The sequence below is a fragment of the Cyanistes caeruleus genome, chromosome Z (genome assembly GCF_971803275.1).
Source record: "Cyanistes caeruleus chromosome Z, bCyaCae1.hap1.1, whole genome shotgun sequence".
NCBI lineage: Eukaryota > Metazoa > Chordata > Aves > Passeriformes > Paridae > Cyanistes > Cyanistes caeruleus.
In genome coordinates, this window is record NC_141732.1 from 39,094,851 (window position 1) to 39,113,003 (window position 18,153).

The following is an 18,153-nucleotide window of genomic DNA, read 5'->3' on the forward strand; positions in this document are numbered from 1 at the left end:
GAACCAAGGATAATAGCAGAAGTCACCATCTCTTCAGTTAATTTCAAAGAATATGTGTGTTTGTGCTTGTGTATGTATGTATATATGAGTAAATCATTAAACTGTAGAGCATAATCTTAAGAAAAAAATTATTCTTAGTTTGCTCCAGATTTATTTTAATTATTACATTGTACTGTATGTGGACTATAATAAAAGTGAGGAATGAAAGCTTTTTTTCTTTGGAGGCACTGGAACTTTTACTTTCATCTGATTCTAGATTTCAAGCTGGATCATATTCAAAGCTGATATTATGGAAAGCCTAAGAGGCATGGACACAACTGGATGCCAAGGTGTTAAGGAATGTTAGAGATGACAGGCGTTGCTTCTGTTATATTTTCGTAAGTTGCTTCTCAAATGCCTTTTCTAGACTTGCATGTAGTACTGTGACTCAGTGTAGCCTTAGAAATTCTCATTAAGCCAAAATCAGAGGTAGTGTTAAGAGAGTTTAAGTCATGTAGCAATAAATACCAACAAATCTAAAGGAATTGAAGTTAATATTGTGCTGTCCAAAAGCAAGTATAAATCATACCCTGCTAGAGTCAACTGAGAATTTAGCTGAAGATCTTCATGACCTACTTCATTCCTCCAACAGGAAAATCAGCAGTGGTGGATAATCATAGAATGATTTTCTTTTTTACAGTTTTCCCAAAAGCCTTAGACTCCTTTAGTGCAGAATGCTATGTCTTTCATCCAATACAAAGCTATGTCCTTCATCCATGTCTGTTTTTTTTCCTGTACCTCAGAAGAGGTACATGTGACTATGTTCCTTCAGCGACATCAGCATTGAGCCCTGTATCCCACCTTATCCCTGAATTTCTCAAGTGTGTAAGATTTGGAGAGTAAGACCAGAATTTACTGTAAAAGATTCTGACTTTCCTAGCTTCCACTGAGTAGAAGTAATGTAAAATATAAAAAAAAAAATCTTTGTTACTAATCTGGGAGAAAGATCAGGTCTGTTTTTATGGCTGATTATAATTAGTGACAAACATATAAGCAAATAGGCGACCAAACTCCATCTGGAATATTATTTCCAAGACTGTCCACCCACATAGGAAGGAGATATTATTTGCCTTGGAGACTTCTTTCTAGAATTCTAGAATTTCAAGAACCTGAGTCATTAAGACAAATTTGAACTATTGCTTTTTTTTTTTTTTCCCCTAGATATGAGACTTAAGGTTGTTAAGTGTATGCCCAGGATGCATCAGAAATCATTTATCATGGTGAAAACAATACACACCATTTAATTTTAAAAACTGCCTGAAGTTTCAGGATTTACTTTGGCTTTTGACAATCCTGAGAGCACTGGATTGGTACAATATGTGTGGGACACGATGTGTGCTGCACAGGATTCCCCACATAGGTTCTTCAGTGTGCCTAGCCACCAATATTTATGAGCAAGCAGGTCTTCAAGCTCACAGCTGGATCCCATGTCTGACATTTCCAATAGCATGCCAACTGTCTCCGCATGTCTGTTATCCACTGGCAAGTGGAAGCATGGGAAAAAAACCTGACTGTGCAGCCTCCAGGTGGAGGCAGTGGTTGATCTCTTAGACTCGGGTTGCTTTTGAATCCCCTTTCTGTCACGGTGGGCTCCATTACCTTTAACACGGCTGCATAAGCTAGATATTAGAAATAGGAAAGGAAGAGGGGTAAACCAATGTGAGTAAAGGTTATTAGAACTTTCATTTTAAATAATCCAGGGAGATAGATAGAAACGAATTCAAGGCACTTCAATTTTATTGTGGAGGGATATTATGGGTACATGTGATAAAAGACTGAGGGCCGAGATAAACAGAAAAATACTCTGAATTTGCTTTCTGTTAGGTTTGCTTTACTCCAGAGGGCTATCTCTGTTGACATATAAATATAGGATGACAGAGTAATATACCAGGATAATGTTGGTGAGGACTATACTATTTTCGATAAGTGTTTAACAGAATGAAATCAGGAATCATTTATGTTCTGGAACTAGGATTTAATAAAGAAATTTTTCTGCTGTCTCCATAAATTTTACTCCTGAAGGAAAAAAAAAAAAAAAAAAAAAAGGAGACGGAGATACAAACCTTCCCTGAGGATAAAAAAAGAGGAAGACACATATCTCACACCTTATCAAACGTGTGCATTCAAACCCATTCTGGGGTGACAACTGGATTTCTTGCCGGCCATGTGTCACTTTCTAGCGAGGAGGTTAAACAGGGGGCAAACCAGCACCAGGCTCTCCACGGCATCTCCGCTCCCTGGGAGGCAAGGCTCGGGGTGCGGGAGGGCGGCTGCTGGCGGGGATCGCCCCGGGCGGGCCAGCGGGACCGAGCTTCTCCCAAGTGCGTCCCCACTTCTGCGCAGCGCCTCAGCGCTGCCGGCTCAGCGGCAGCTGAGGGCGGAGATGAAGCAACAACCCGCGAAACCCCTCAGCCCTGACGGCCGCGAAGGCCGGCGGACAAACCTTGGCGCCCGCGGAACCCAGGGCCAGGCGGCACCCCGCAAGGCCGGCAGCGAACTCCTTTGCCCTTGCCATTTCTCGCCTCTTCTTTTTACGATTACCACGACTGCTCTCCGCGAGTGACAGCAGCCGTGGCGAGGCGGCGGGTGCGCGCCTCGGGGGCGCGGCCCCCGCGTCCTTGTCGGATCGCGCGGAGACGGCGGGTGCGAGGGCTCGGTTCCCGCACGCCGCGCAGACACACCCCCCGTGTACCGCCGCGCACGCCGGCAGGGCGGCGGGGCCCGAGGCGGCGGCGCGGGGCGGGGAGCGGCGCTCGGGCCCGAGCGGAGGCGCCGCGCCCCGGCGGGCGGAGGCTGCGCGGGGCGAGCGCCCCCCAGCGCGCTGCCGCCGCGCCGGTTACGTAAGCGCGGGCACCCCCCGCCGCCCCCCCGCCCCCGCCAGCGGTTATGCAATCGCAGCACACAGACCTACTGTACCGCGCGCCGCCCCGCGCCCCGCCCCGCCCCGCCCCCGGGCGTCCCCATTGGCCGGCCCCCGGCGGCGCCCGGCGCCGATTGGCTGGTGGCGGCCGCCAGTCACGGCGCGGCGCGGCCGGCATGCGGGCTATGAGCCCCGCGCCGCGCAGCCTGACCTACTAACACACATCCCTCCGCGCCGCCGCCGCGCGCTCCCGCCCGCCGCTCCGCCGCCGCCCGCCCGCCCGCCCGCCCGCCGCACCGCTCCGCTCCGCACCGCCGCCCGCCTAGCCCGAGGGCCGGCGCCGGGCGGGGAATGCTCGGCGCTCCGCGGTGCGCTGCAGGTAGGAGGGAAGGCGCGCGTGCAAAGTTGGGGTGCCCGCCCGGGGCTTCGCTGTGCAGCTTCGGGCGGGGATCGGCTGTTGCTTACGGGGAGCCCGGCCGGTTCCGGCCGCCGCCGGGCGGGAAGGGTCCGTCGGCGGCCCCGCTCTGCGCGGCGGCTCGGCGGAGGGGTGGTGGCGCGGGAGGCAGCCCGGGAGATGCCGGCCGACGGCTCTCCCTTGTCGGGGCGTGCTCGTTGCTGGCGTGCCGCGCTGCCCCCCGCGTGTCCCCGCGGGGAGCTCCGGGCAGCGCCGCCGGAGCGGCTCTCCCGCGTTGCATAATGTGCCGGCGGGGAGCGGAGCTGCCGCGGCGGACGCCGTGCGGGGCGGAGGGCTGGGTCCTGGGCAGCGCCAGCCGTGCCTCAGCCGCAAAACCACCGGGAGTTGCTGCCGGAGCCCGCCGGCCAGACCCAGCCCTCTCTCGGGCGGTGCAGGGGCATGTTGCCCGCGGGCAGTCGGGATCAATGGCAGCGGCCCGGGACCGGGGCTGCGCTTGTCTCAACCAGCCCTTCCCGTCACTTTTTGTCGCTGTTTTTTAGGCGCTGCGGGACCGATCGCATAATAGTTCCTGGAAATGTTGCATTATGTAACCACAAAATTTGCTGGCAGCCGGGCTGGGAAGAGGGAGCTAATTATGCGATTTTATAATCTTCCTACAAAGAAACTAGGACAATCTCGCCCCGGAAAAAAAAAAAAAAAAAATAGCCCCCCCAACCAAACCCGTAACTGTAACAGGTTTTGTTAAAGTGTGTTTATTAAGGGAAGTAGACAACTGGGTAAGTGGGGAGGCGAGGCGCGCTCGCCGGCTGCGTGCCGGGTGCCTTAAAACGAGATTTGTGTTGGGTCTATATTTAGCCCCTTCGCGTTTTAGCAATTGTGGCTTCATGTGCTATTTCTGGTATTTTCTCCAGAGCCGTGCGTGTGTAAGACGTTCGAGGCATTTGCTCGGATTTTTAACTCTACGCCTTCGGAGGCGTTTTAGATCAGGCTGTATTTTTTTTTTTTTTAGGGAAGGCGTTTCGCCCAGACGCCGTGCCATCTCCCCGATACGAGCTTTCAGTGGAAAAATTTTAATTAAAAATATTTTTAAAAAAACAAACAAGCCACACACACACACACAAAAAAAATCAAAACCCAAAACAACCCAAAACGACAAACCAAAGCAAACGGGAACGGCTTAATTTAGGGAAGAAAGGCGTTTAAAGGGGATTTCAGCCGCGCTGGAGGGCAGAGAAAGAGCCGTCCCGGCCGTGCCCTGACGGCCGCGGCGGGCTGGGGGCCAGGTGCCGCCGGCCCCCGTGGGGCAGCGGAGCCGGGCTCCGGGGGCGGCCGCCGGCAGTAGGTCAGTGTGACAGAGCCGGCGGGCTCTGGAACGGAGCGGGTGCGCGGAGCCCGACGATTCCTCCTCGCCCAGCTTCTCCTCCCTGAGGCTCGGGGCGGCGGGGGGGGGTCGCCGCTGCCTCCCTTCCCCGGCGGCCGACGGGGCGCGGCGGCGGCGGGCGAGCGAGGGCTGGGGGCGCTGGCGCTCCCCCTCAGCCCTTTGTTCTGGGCTGGGGCGGCGGCGGCGGCGGCGGGGGGGCGGCGGGCTGATAGCGCGGGGCCGAGCGGGCCGGGGCCATGCGCCGCCGGTCACGTAGGGGGCCGCGGGGCCGAGCCGGGCAGCCTTTGTGGCGGGGCGCGGTGTGGGGCCGGGCTCGGCCCCGCACCGTGCCCCGCGGAGCGTCCCCACCCCGCTGCCCATCACCCCCCTAGTCCCACCGTCGCCTGCAGGCAGGGATCGCCAGACAAAGGCCCTCGCAGGTAGGCACGAGATGAGCGTTTTCTTTCGTTTCTTACGTAACGAACGACAACAACATCATAAGGGGGGGGGGGGGGGGGGCGAGAATCATCATTGCCCAATTCTGTAATTTTTTTTTCCCCAAGTCACTTTGGCGTCGTAGTGGCTGTGTGTTTTGTACTCTGGGGCCGGCTTGTGCTGTGTCCTCGAAGGGAACATAGCTTGAAAGTTGCTGACGATAACTTGCCTTTCAAGATGATGCGATTTTTATTTTTCAGTTGTTGGTTTGTTTAATTTTTGGTTACTGAAACGGTTCTCCAGTAGGTGAAACCAACACCACTGTGCTTCTGACCAGAAACCTCCTAACTGAGTACCCCAGCCACAGGCTTTTATGTTCGTTGTACCTGCTGTAGGAAGTAGCAGCAAAGTATTTTAAAAATGTAATATTCTTGGTAACTGAATAAACTTTTCTGCTACTTGATTGTTGGGACCAAGGCAGCCTTGTACAGCGAGGCTCCTTTGGAGTTACTGTTGTGTTAAAAACAACCCTGTTTTTTTTTCGTTGTCCTTGTAACTTGAATGATTGCACTTAGTTTTGTTATGTTTGCTCCAGTGTGTGTGTAACCTACTTTGAGTTATCTTTGCCCTCTTCAGTAATTAATTAAATCCAGTGCCTCGTTTGAGATATTGCTATGTGCATTGCTTTTATGGTCCTTATTCAATCAAAATGTTGACTTTGATGGGAAACTCGAATGAATAGGGATTTGGTGTTTTGGCCCAAAAACCTGATTTAAACCAACAAGTTCAAAGACTACTGAATAAGGATCATTAATAACATTGGAGCTAACAGTTATTGTTACAAAAGTTCTCACATTACAGATGTCTTTGACTGTTAAAATGCTAATACACTTTACAATATTCTACCTTCACTTTCATGTACTTTATATTTTTAACTTGTGCTCCAAAGGACTCTTAACTAGCTTTTAAAATATCCAGCTTCCTGAATTTGCAGCCAAAGCCTCAAGTTTCTGCTGTTCTGGTGGGAGTTGTTTTCCATTTGGGGAGGGTTTTTTTTGTTTATTTTGTTTGTTTTAAGAAACTGATGTGAAGCTGTCAAAAAGCTAAGAGTCTTCCCATGGGCAATATGAACTTACATGACCTCCATACAGCTTACCTCATCTTAAGAAGGAGCAGTATTTGCCTTGCTTTGGATGAAATTTGTAGAACATACAGACATTCTTACTATTGCAATATAGTCAAAATAGAGTTGGAGAAAGATATCAGTGCCATGCTGGTTTTTTCCAATCTTTTATCTTGAAATAAAACTCTCAAATGAAATAAGCCTTTAACTCATTTTAAATTGACTTATTTTAACAAAGTTATGCAAACTACGCTTATGCAATAGTTTTTTTCCAGACGGCAATCTCGCTGCTGTTATAACATCACTGTGATGCAATAATATGAACAATAAAATCCTCTGTTTGAGTCTTATTACACACTGTTAAGCAATGTATCTGACTCATCCGCTTAATTGACTCTTCTAGGTGACCTTGCCATGATCATTACAGCCAGTTATGAGATATAAATGTGCTTAGGCTATGTAATAGAAAAAAAATGCAAATAGATGGCCAATTCCTGCAGTCCATTCTAAAAGAAAATGACAATTGATTTCCGTGTTAGTATTTTACAGTATTAAAGCATTACATTACAGTATTTGAAAATATTTTTTAGTAGCTCCAAGATAATGTAACTGTCTAATACTGATGATAAGCATGACTTACAAACAAGATTGCTTCTACCACATTTTTAGTCAAGATCGAGTATTCTCCTGTTTACACAATCTTGTTTAAAAATTGTATCAGAAGGTGGATCTCAAATAAATCTAAAGCTGCTTTAGATACCCTATTTTTCCTAATTCACTTGTTGAATTGGTCCATGTCCAAAATAGCATACTGTAAGATCGAATTTTGTGACAGATATTAAATATATAATTATAAAATATTATATATAATTAAAATTATATATATATATGTAAAATATAGAGCTTTTTTCCCCTTTCTTGAGTTGCTCCACCTTGGTGTAATTTTCAGTCTGTCCTGCAGTATTTGAATAATGAACCAGTTTTTGCTACAGAGGTGTCTGCACAACAGCTGACAGTATAGATGCCAGTGCTGCAAGACTTCTCATTGCAAGTGGAATGCAGCCCAACAAAGAAAATAATGCTCAGTATGGGCAGTGGTCTGGACCATCTCACAGAATTGGAACCCTAAATATTGCTATTTTTTTGCTCTCTCTGCCACAAGTGATAGATAACATTTTACAGCCAGTGTTTATTTTATATGTTTACTTCAGTTGTTATATAACAAGATGCATGTTTAGAGCATCAGCTGGGATTAATTGACATAATTCTGCTGCCTTTAAATAGAGCCATGTAAATTTAGGTCAGCTGAAGGTCTGGTCCATGGGTGGCATTTTAAGAACTCAGTTCAATAATAGAAAGCCATTTGTTGTCAGAATAATTAATATTTGATTTTGTGGGCTTTTTTTTTTTATGGTTAGTGACTAAGAGTAACCTGAGATTATATTTCCAGAACATGGTTGCTATTAAGTTATAGCTTTTCACAGTCTAGTTCTTCCTGCTGTCAAGTTGCTATTGAAATGAGAAACATACTCTGACTTCAGTAACAGTTGTTGTTATTGAGGCTTTATTAAAAATACTGGAAAGTGATATGCTATTTGTTAAATTGCATATTTACATGCGGATACTATATATATTATATATATGGAATTAAATATTTACCCAAGATATATTTATTTCCTTCTCAGTTTTAATTTATTTTTTTTTTCCTGGTGCTATCAGTAATATTCTTAGGTCTTGTTTTACACCATTTGAACCAGAGCAATAAACAGCTTGTTTTGGGAAAAACGAACTGATCTGGTAGAATCATACTATCTTCATAAGGAAATGAAAGAAAATGTGCGGCAAATTTACACTTATTAAACTTGACTGACTTTTTCTCAACAACATCTATCCTTAACATATGTTAAGTTGCGCTCTTCAAAGAAAAATTTTATTTCTGTAATTTACCTTTGGTAAGCAGGCCATACTTGAAGGAGTTAATTTGTAGTTCTTAAGATAAACAGTAACTTAAGTAATTTTTCCAACAATGAAATCCTTTTGTAAAAATTACATATGACATCAGCTTTCTGGGTACAAAGTAGAGTTGGGTAATACGAATTTGCAATAGTATTTCAAGTTCCATGACAATCTTATGCATTCTTTTTCTTAAATTTGATTGAACAGTGTCATAATAAATTATTTCTGATGTGCCTGATGCAATATATTTTGTGGACACATTCCATTTTTTTCTTTCAATGACACGATCAACATTTTAGCAAAAGTGGGTCATCTTGTACAAAGTTATCATCATCAGTGTTCCACTGACCTAATTACACATTGGTCCTGAAACAGTAACCACTTAAGCACAACATGAAGTTGTAGGAAAAGGAAACTGTATACAGGATCAATAGTTCTGCAATGCTTCATGCTGTTGTAATATATTCATGGTCTTTCTGCACATTACTACGTAACAGCAGAAATTGGTGGCAATATTTGTATTGTAAATGCTTTTCCCCTTTGTGACTTTGTGAGGATAACCTGCCCATCTCAGCATAAAATGTAGTCACCTAGGTTTTTTCCCAAAAGGTTTATCTTCATTTGTTCCATGTTGTTTAGACCCTCTGGCCCACAGATCTGTCCCAGGGATATCACTTTTTCAGTGTAGACAGCATTAAAGCTTTTCATCAGCACAAACTCACAAACTATTGTAGGTAAAGGGCAAGAAGAAATACGCTGAAGGATTTCCGTGGAGATGGGAAATACACTGTGTTGGAGAGGATTTCTGAATTATGGTAGTTAATGATAGGTGCAGAGTTTCATGGCATAATTTTTGTCTGTGGAAAGCAGTAGAGGTAGAGTATCTCCAGAATTTTTCAGCAGTGTTTAGGGAGGCTGCACATGCACCACCTGAGTTTGAACTCAGTTTCCTGTCCCATGTGTGCAATGAAAATGGTATTTTTTCTATACATCATAAAAGTACTGAGATTGATAGCAACTAGTTTTGGAATACTTCAAAGATAAAGTGTAAAATATATCTTTCAGTTATGTATCATTTTCCAATATTTGGAATGCAAACTGGTGACTTTTGAATCCATGAACAATTTCTATAGCAGCTCATCTGGTATGTAGCCAGATTTTCAAAATTGATAAATTGGGGCAGAATGGTGGCAGCAATATAATTAATGATGCCTATGCAAAATGTGGACAACAGCAACTAAAAATAAGCAGAGACATTAATACCAGCGAAATTGTTTTTCTAGAGTGTGCCGTATAGCAGTGGTGACGATAGAGGCATTTTTTTTCCTGGAACAAGAAGCTCTATGTAACAGTTATTTTCTTTCCTTTTTAAGGACTGATATATATTCTTTATGTAGACACAGTGATAGAAAACTGAATTGTGTTTGAGGTTCAGTGCTAGAAATGGGATTTCACTTAGTTTGATAGAATCACTAGCAAAATGCTAGAGCTGTAGAATTAAACAATCATTTTATCTGAGGATATGTTTGAAAAATTGTGCTTGGAAATAGCATGAATTATTTTCCCAACTATAAATGAAATCATGCAGCAACATTCTATGGGGAGGGTTAGGTATATGAGGAGGCACACATACATTCTCTAAAATAGAAATAACTTATGCAATTAAATTACACAGAAGAGAGCAAGATTGTGGCCCTATCCTCCAAACTATGAGACCTTTCAGTTACTGTGGTGTGAATACATAAATCTCTGTGATCAGATCTTGAGTGTGCCATGGTGTCACTTCAGCATTTTTTGAAGTCCCATGGAGAAATTAATTTTTTTGTGATTTCTGCATACATAATTTTTTGCTTCAATAGCATGAGTCCTATACAACAGTCTCATTAATACTTGGATCTGGAATTGTATTCTGCTTCTGTTGAAGCCAATGGCAAAATTGCTGTGGGAGCAGGACTGGCTCTGTAATTAAGTTAATAGGGTCGAGTGTTATTACATTGTAGAATTGGCACTCAATGCCATTAACATCAACCAACCAAATGTTGGTTTTATAACACTTTAGGAGGGAGTGATAAAGCAATTGAAAAATTATTCATAAGGGAAAATACTGGAATTTGAAATGTAGTCAGAGGAATCATTACAGTTCATTAATTTATGTGTAAATACTCATGTTTTCCAATGGAATTGTAAAATGCAAGTGAAGTGAAGTGAAATGGCTGGTTCCATTGAAGGCATGTTGCCATTATCATCAGATGGAATTTAATTTGTTTACAGACTCTGCATTGGGCTGATCCACATGGAGAAGTATTACTAAACAAGGGTTTTGACTCCTGTTTGTAAAGCCCCAATTCCAGTTACCATAATAAAGGTGCTCAATAAATATAGGAGTTAATTCATGAAAGTAATGGCAGTAGGTCTAAGTGCATAAATAGCAAACCCATGTGACTATGTCAGTGGGTTACATGTCTGTCTTGACAGCTTCACTGATGGACTCTGGCAGAGAGCAAAGTTGAATATTGCATGCAAAACCACGATCATTTTGATACATGCTTAATATTTGCTGTAGATTGCATGCTACTTATGTTCTGTCTGTTTGTGCCAGGAACAATGTGTACAGAAGGGAGACTGGCCAAAACAGGAGTTAACAGTGCTACAGTGAGCAGATTGGGCCATTCCAGTGTACAATCTGCAGATGTCCCATGGAACGAGGGACATGAACTCTGCAGCTGGTTGGGCTAAGTGCAGCTCAGTGCCAGTGTTAGGCTTGCAGGTGGATATTTGGACATGCAGTCAAGATTTTATCCATCAATATGGTCGGTCATATTGATGAACTATGCCATTAGTCTACACTCATTTAGGAAAAAAAACAACCCACAATCCAAAACCTTTTTTGATAATTATTATTATCTTTATTAATATTTTTCCTAGACCACAGTGTTGGACAAACACTGAACTGGAATAGCTTTTAGCTGGAGACTATGCAGATAGCAACAGTCTGAATTCTTATCCTGGTGCACTTATCCTCTTGAACTAAACCTGGAACTGGTTTAGTTCAAGATGAAACTCTGCTTTTATATCACGTGGAACTAAAATATGGGAACATTATCGGGGGGAAAATAGTATTTAATCTGTGTAGGTATGGTTTTGTTCTAAAATATCCAATGATTCTGTAAGTACTTCCTTGCTATTGCTACCACTTCAAATAAGTATAGGTGTTCTACGCTATATGGCTCATATATATAAAAAAATGATGACATATGCATATTAGTGTGTGTTTTCTGGGAGAACAAATATTTGGGTTTGAGTGTAGCTCTCCAGTATTGTTACATTCAGTAAGAGCTGTGAACCAGTAAGGACATGAAATTTCATGAAAGTTGTTTTGAAAAGTTTGAAAGTTTGTCTCATCTTTTTGCTTAGATGAGAATTGGCTGAGATACATGCTAAGAAACAAGTGATGATTTCATAGGTATTCTGTACATGATACAGTTTCCTGCTGTGTGCCATGGAAGGTGTCTGCTAGTGGTACAGGTGAATAGAGTGATTGTAGTGGATCAAGACAATTACGGATCAGTGACTGTGTACTCCCAGTTCTACAGGATAATGAAATGAAATCCCAGTATCCTGTTAGTGTAAAGTGATTCTACATAGACTGAATATTCTACAAATGTGACAAAAGGTCAAGTGGCCTTGTCTTCTCTTTTTTTGTTGTTGTTTTAAAGTTTTAACAATGATTTTTGTAAGTGTTGAGTTGCACTAGGTTTGAAACGGTATACATATTAATGAATCATTGATTCCCTGTATCAGTGAAATGGACAAAATATCTATACACCTACTTCAGCAAATCAAACTACTGAAAATTTGGAGAAACAGATATTGCTTCTCTGTAGGGCTCATTTTTGGTTTTAAACCTGATCCAGGTCCTTCAGTCTAGACAGAAAGCTCCCTTTCAACTCAACCTAGAATTTTGGATCAGGGTCTAACTATGTAATTGTTTGTGTGTTAGAGGTACATTTCTTCTTCTCAAACATGGCAATTTGTGGTGCTGCTTTTGCACTAAAATATTAGATGCTGTCTTTGGTGTGGCTGGCGTCTTAATTCTATTTTTCATAAGGGCTGTATTAACAAAGACAAATAGTTACATGTCAGTAATTAACCACGTATTTTAGGAAATTCTACTTAGTTGTTGTATTAAATGTGTTAATTTTTTCATGACAGAAGAATTGGCATGGTTTGATGGAACAGAACCCAGCTTGAAACCTTAGTCTTTATGACCCTGCTTAATTGTTACTACATCACTCATTCCACTTTGCCTTCTGGAAAAGACAAGAGAAACTGGCAGAATACAATTCATTAATTCTTTTATAACTTTCTTGACTGATAATGTTAAAATTAGATTAATCAGTCATTGTAAAAACATTCCCAGTAAATAGAGACATTAATCTGAAGTGGCTGATTTTTTTTTTTTTGGCCACACAGGCAATAATGATTGCCGACTCGATAGTCAGTTCTGTAAAAGCACTTGGCATACCACATTCTTTCACCAGGGACATGACTGACTGTGGAAAACTATATAATGGGAAGCTGTGTCTAAGATCAAGACCAAGTGATCTTATGAGAATAAATATTTTTGCATCATAAGGGACAAAATAAAACAAAGGCCAATTTAAACTCTTAAATTCAAATTTAGTGATTAAAATGTCTGAAGCTAAAGCTTTAGATAGTTTTTCTTTGTTAATGGTAAGACTTCTGGGTCTAAAATTTTACTTCAATGCAAATACTGTTTCCTGGAAGTGTACATGCCTCAGTGGTATTAAACTTTACTTTGACATAATGTGGCTATTTGTCAAATGCAAATTTTTAGTTAAATGTTATTTCGCTAATGTATTTTTCAATATTCATTTTAATGTTTTCTTTGTAAGATACTAGAAAATTACATAATTTTGGGTCAATATTTTTTAGTCATTAAGAATTCACCCAAATTATGTATGTGAACTTGCAAGTTTGAATTAATATGATGGATACAAACACATATATATATGTATATATATATTTTTTTTTTTTTTACAGGATTCAAAAGCAGCAATTAAATGCTTTATATATATAATGGATAATGGTGGTATTTTAAGACAATAGAAAGCACTCCAGCTTCTCTAAATCAGTTTATGTTATTTTTTAATCCATGAAGGACCCAAATGTATTGCATTTCTAAGTCATACACCACATCTGTTTTCAGAAGAGATGCTTTAATGTGGAACAGGATACTTTGCAGTGCTTCTCATCAATATGCTTTGTGTCCTGCAGCTGGAAGTGTTGGAAGGTTTTAGTTTGGCCAGTGATATCATGGAAGGTTCTGTGACAGCATTACGATAGGGTCAAAACTCAAATATTTTTTAATTGATTCTTCCTTGGATCTTGTAATATTTGTTTTAGAAGCAAATCTGCCTCCTCTAGGTGTCATGAAATGTAGAATATCAGTAGTTTCAGTGTTAAGCTGTCTTCATATTACAGCAGGTTTAATGAACAAAATTCTTGTCTGAACTATTTGTCAGCAGCCACTTTTGTGGGTTCAGAACCAGCAATTCCTAAATAGTAATAACATTTTCTATTTATTTCAGGTTTTTAAGAAGATTCCCATTGAATCTGCTAAGAAAATTGGTTCTAGACAGTCACTTCTGTCTGAGATTATGAAAGAAAAGGAAGAATGTACGTGGATTTAAAATTACTGTATTTATCAAGTTGTGGAGTGAGAAGTACTGGGGAGATAGCTTGCTCTGTTGTTTATTGTAGATCTTCTACAAATTGTTTCTGATGCAGCTGAGAAAAATGCAGACCCTTAAAAAGGAGCACGGGCCTGTTGACACAAGTAGCAATGTGGACAAAATCATGGTACTGAAGTCGACCTTAGCAGAAGTATCTGAAGAATTGTCTACAAATGAAGATATACTACTTACTGAAGCAAGTAGTGGAAAGAGCAAATCTTCAGCTTGCCGGAGAAAGCGAGAATTCATTCCAGATGAAAAGAAAGATGCTATGTATTGGGAGAAAAGGCGGAAAAATAATGAAGCTGCCAAAAGATCTCGTGAAAAACGACGACTGAATGACCTTGTCTTAGAGAACAAACTAATTGCACTGGGAGAAGAGAATGCCACTTTGAAGGCAGAGCTGCTTTCATTGAAGTTAAAGTTTGGTTTAATTAGTTCTGCGGCCTATGCCCAAGAGATACAGAAACTCAGTAGCTCAACAACTGTGTATTTTCAAGATTATCAGAGTTCCAAATCAAATATTAACTCATTTGTAGATGAACATGAACCATCTATAGTTGGTAGCAGTTGTATTTCTGTCATTAAACATTCTCCTCAAAGCTCAATGTCTGATGTATCTGAAACATCAACTGTAGAGCATACCCAACCAAGTCGTATACAAAGCAACTGTAGAAGTCCTGAAAATAAGTTTCAGATTATAAAGCAGGAGCCCATGGAAATAGAGAGAGAGCCAAGAGATGACAGAGGTTCATATAAAGCATCCATATATCCAAACTACATGGGAGCTACCTTTAATGTGTACTCACATTCTCCTCCTCTCTTGCAAGTTAATAGGTCCTCCAGTAATTCCCCAAGAACGTCAGAAACTGATGATGGTGTAGTTGGAAAGTCATCTGATGGAGAAGATGAACAGCAGGTTCCTAAGGGTCCAATTCATTCCCCAGTTGAACATAAAAATGTTCATGCAACAGTTAAAGTTCCAGAAGTGAATTCTTCAGCTTTGCCTCACAAGCTTCGAATCAAAGCCAAAGCCATGCAAGTTAAAGTGGAAGCAATGGATAATGACTATGATGCAACGCAGAAGTTGTCGTCACCCATTGACATGTCTTCCAAAAGACATTTTGAGCTTGAAAAACATGGTGCGCAAAACTTGGTGCATTCTTCTCACACTCCTTTCTCGGTTCAAGTGACTAATATCCAAGACTGGTCACTTAAACCAGAACTCTGGCATCAGAAGGACCTCAACGTTAAAATTCAGAGTGGTTGCAAAACTGGAGTTGTTGAAATAAAAGACAATATCTACAATGTCTCTGAGTCAGAGAACCTCTATTTGAAGCAGGGCATAGCAAACTTATCTGCAGAGGTTGCTTCACTTAAAAGACTTATAACTACACAAATCTCTGCATCAGACTCTGGTTAATTTACTACTGAAAAAAAAAGGCTTATTGTTTCAGAGGATGTCATTTGCAGTAGATCAATATGTTTTGTATGATGCTGAATTTTCACTGGACTTGTGATGTCATTTCACTGTAATGTTCACATAATGTCTGATTGGTGTCTTTTTGTGCACAAATTATTATGAAGACTAGGTTGTGCTATGATCACTATGCCTTGAGTATAGTCAAGTAGCCTGTACAAAGGCTGTATATAGTGGACTTTAATTTCTTTTTGTTCTACTACAAAGTGTGCAAGTTACCAGTTACAATAAAATATTGGTGACAAACATAGAACATCTACTCCAGTTCAGTTGATTTTATGAACTTGTAAATAAGTTGTTAATTAAAAGCTGGGTTTTTTCTTACACTGTGCTCAACTTCACTTATGTTTTTGGTTTTAACAGCCTAAAAACCAAATTACAATTTACAACATGTGTGATTCTTCTGGCCACCTTTTTCCTTAACATGTTTTTTAGAAGAGAAGTAAAGTGAATATTTATAAATGAAACAGTACCAATTTATAGCCTTAGCCTTCTTTAACTTATTTCTTAGTAGAAATTAACCAAACCCCTTGCAAATTCTAACCCAGTAACTAATATCAACAACCTTTTTTTTCTCCTTCAATCTCAAACGAGACAGTACTGAGTTTCCTGAATGTTTTAGTGTGACAAACAATTTTTCAATTATATTATAACTTGGTGTTTTAGGTGAAATTAGTTAAGTCAGATTTGTGCATCTGCAAGGTTTTCAGAGCCTTGCAGTGACAGAATTGGATGGCACCATCTCTGCCAAGGAGTGGCTTGTGTCTGCAAGGGGTGCAGGCCTGGAAAGTCCACCCCTCTTGCATACCAGCATTCTGTCTGTGGCAGACCATGGGCCACCTGTACATGAAATAGAAAGGCTACTGGATCTGTAAACTCTGAGCTCAGCTAGGTAAATACTTACATAAAGGCTAGGCAATAGCAGTTGCAGAGTTAAAGGAGATCATCTGCTATTTTAGTTCCCAGAATGGGACATAATGCAATTATGCATGAAGTAAGTCTTGCCAGCAATTTGTCCCTGGTTTCAATGGCTTAATTAACTGAACTGGAATACCTTGGCTTGCTAAAGGGCATTTTGCAAGAACTTCTCAAATGTAAAATAGAGACTGTGTGAAGAACTGCACAATCTAGACACTGCTAGCCCCTTACAACTTGTGCAGATGATGAGTTCTTCACTTGATGACTGGACAAGGCTGTGGTGCTCTTTGTCATTCAGAAGAGCCATTGAACCATGGAGTTTAGAATTGTATCACATATCCTTGGTTTGGCTTACCAAAATCTTTCATTTTAAAACTAAAAATAATTTACAAATAGAGCATAAACTTGGCAGAGGTTCTTTTCATGACACTTTCCCCTTCTTTTAACATACTAATAAATCAGACTAACAAATAAGCTTTTTCTGAAAAGGCTTTTTATTAATTGCCATACTGTATAATGAATTGAACCTTTCCATAGGCTTAAAATACTAATTAACAAAACAATATGTAGGTATTGTTTTTTTAAATTAATACTTGACTTGAGTGAGAGGAAGTTTGTCAATTTTTTGGGGATATGAAGAGGAGTCTGAGTCACTCCTGATAGCTCTGAAGCTTGGTCCAGCAGTCAAGGCAATGGCAGAACTCCCTGATGTCAGTAAGGACAGGATTTGATTCTGTGCCTTTTCAGGAGCTGATGATTCAGTTGTGTTCTGGGAGGACCTTCGCACAGAAATCACTGGTACTTTCTGAGCTTTTTTGAGCCTTCTAACTGCTGTGCTGTATTTGTGGCATTCAGAGTTGATAAACTGCTATTCTTTTTTCATGCCTTAATAATACAATAGACCCCATAGCTGGGCTCTGTATGTATTTGGTAATTAACATAGATGACATTTCAATGTTACTGAAAATAAGCTCAGGATTATTGCATGAAATGTAAAAATTTGCATTGAATGATGGGGATATGAGACATGAGGCAGTGATTGCTACTGTCTCCTTGCTTGCTAAGTATCTTCTGTAAGCAACAATAAAATTCTTTAAATATTTTGCATATTATTTATCACATGTAATGTGTTCAAGGAGAGGACTTAAAACTCTCAGTGTTGCCATCAGTGTAAGCCTAGATCTATTGGGTTTTTTTCCATTTCTTGTTAGAATTGTTTGTCATAATGGAAGAATGTTGTCCTCTTTCTAGCTCATTATATATTTTGTGTATCTGTTTTGTGCAATTAATACTTAACAGTAATGATGTAGTTAATTTGTTGAAGGATGTCATTGCAAGAAAGTTATAGCATGGAGCTTAGGAGCACAATCAGATGTTATTTATACTCCCTTTATACCTTAGTGTTATGCTTCATTTGAAGAAAGAAATAAATAATTTGTCTTTTGTTCAAAACCAGATCTTACCTACCACATGCTTTTCTATTATGTTCATCGTCATAGTCCAGCACGGGGGCATTAACTTGGGTTGATGACTGATCTTCCCATGCTGAAGTTGCTGTTTATCTAATATCTGTAGTATCTTTCACATAGCTATTAAAGGTACAAACTGTGAGAGTGTGGGTGGTACACACAAGGCCCCATTTTTGGCTACAGCTGCCAGCTGTGAAATGCTCAGCTGCAGTGACTGATCTGTAGATGGCTTCCTCGCCCTGCTTCCCATTGGGATGCGAAATGGGAAAGATTGAGTGTCACCCAGTGGGGGTGGGGAGGGAGATGGTGCAGTGGGACAACCAGAGTTATGTAAGTGTAGGA

The 18,153-nt window shown here is 41.4% G+C and overlaps 1 protein-coding gene across 2 annotated transcripts; it reads left to right on the forward strand.

Annotated features, from left to right (window-relative positions):
- Window positions 1-3,028: 3,028 nt before the first annotated feature.
- Window positions 3,029-17,797, forward strand: NFIL3 (nuclear factor, interleukin 3 regulated). Of its 2 annotated transcripts, none has more exons than XM_086869381.1 (2): window positions 3,029-3,278; window positions 13,801-17,797. In XM_086869381.1, exon 2 carries the CDS (start codon window positions 13,994-13,996, stop codon window positions 15,365-15,367), a length of 1,374 nt encoding a protein of 457 aa, XP_086725507.1. In that variant the 5' UTR covers window positions 3,029-3,278; window positions 13,801-13,993; the 3' UTR covers window positions 15,368-17,797. The 2 variants fall into 2 exon arrangements, with proteins under 2 accessions (XP_086725507.1, XP_023800738.1); XM_023944970.2 differs by lacking the exon at window positions 3,029-3,278 and adding an exon at window positions 4,911-5,114.
- Window positions 17,798-18,153: the final 356 nt, after the last annotated feature.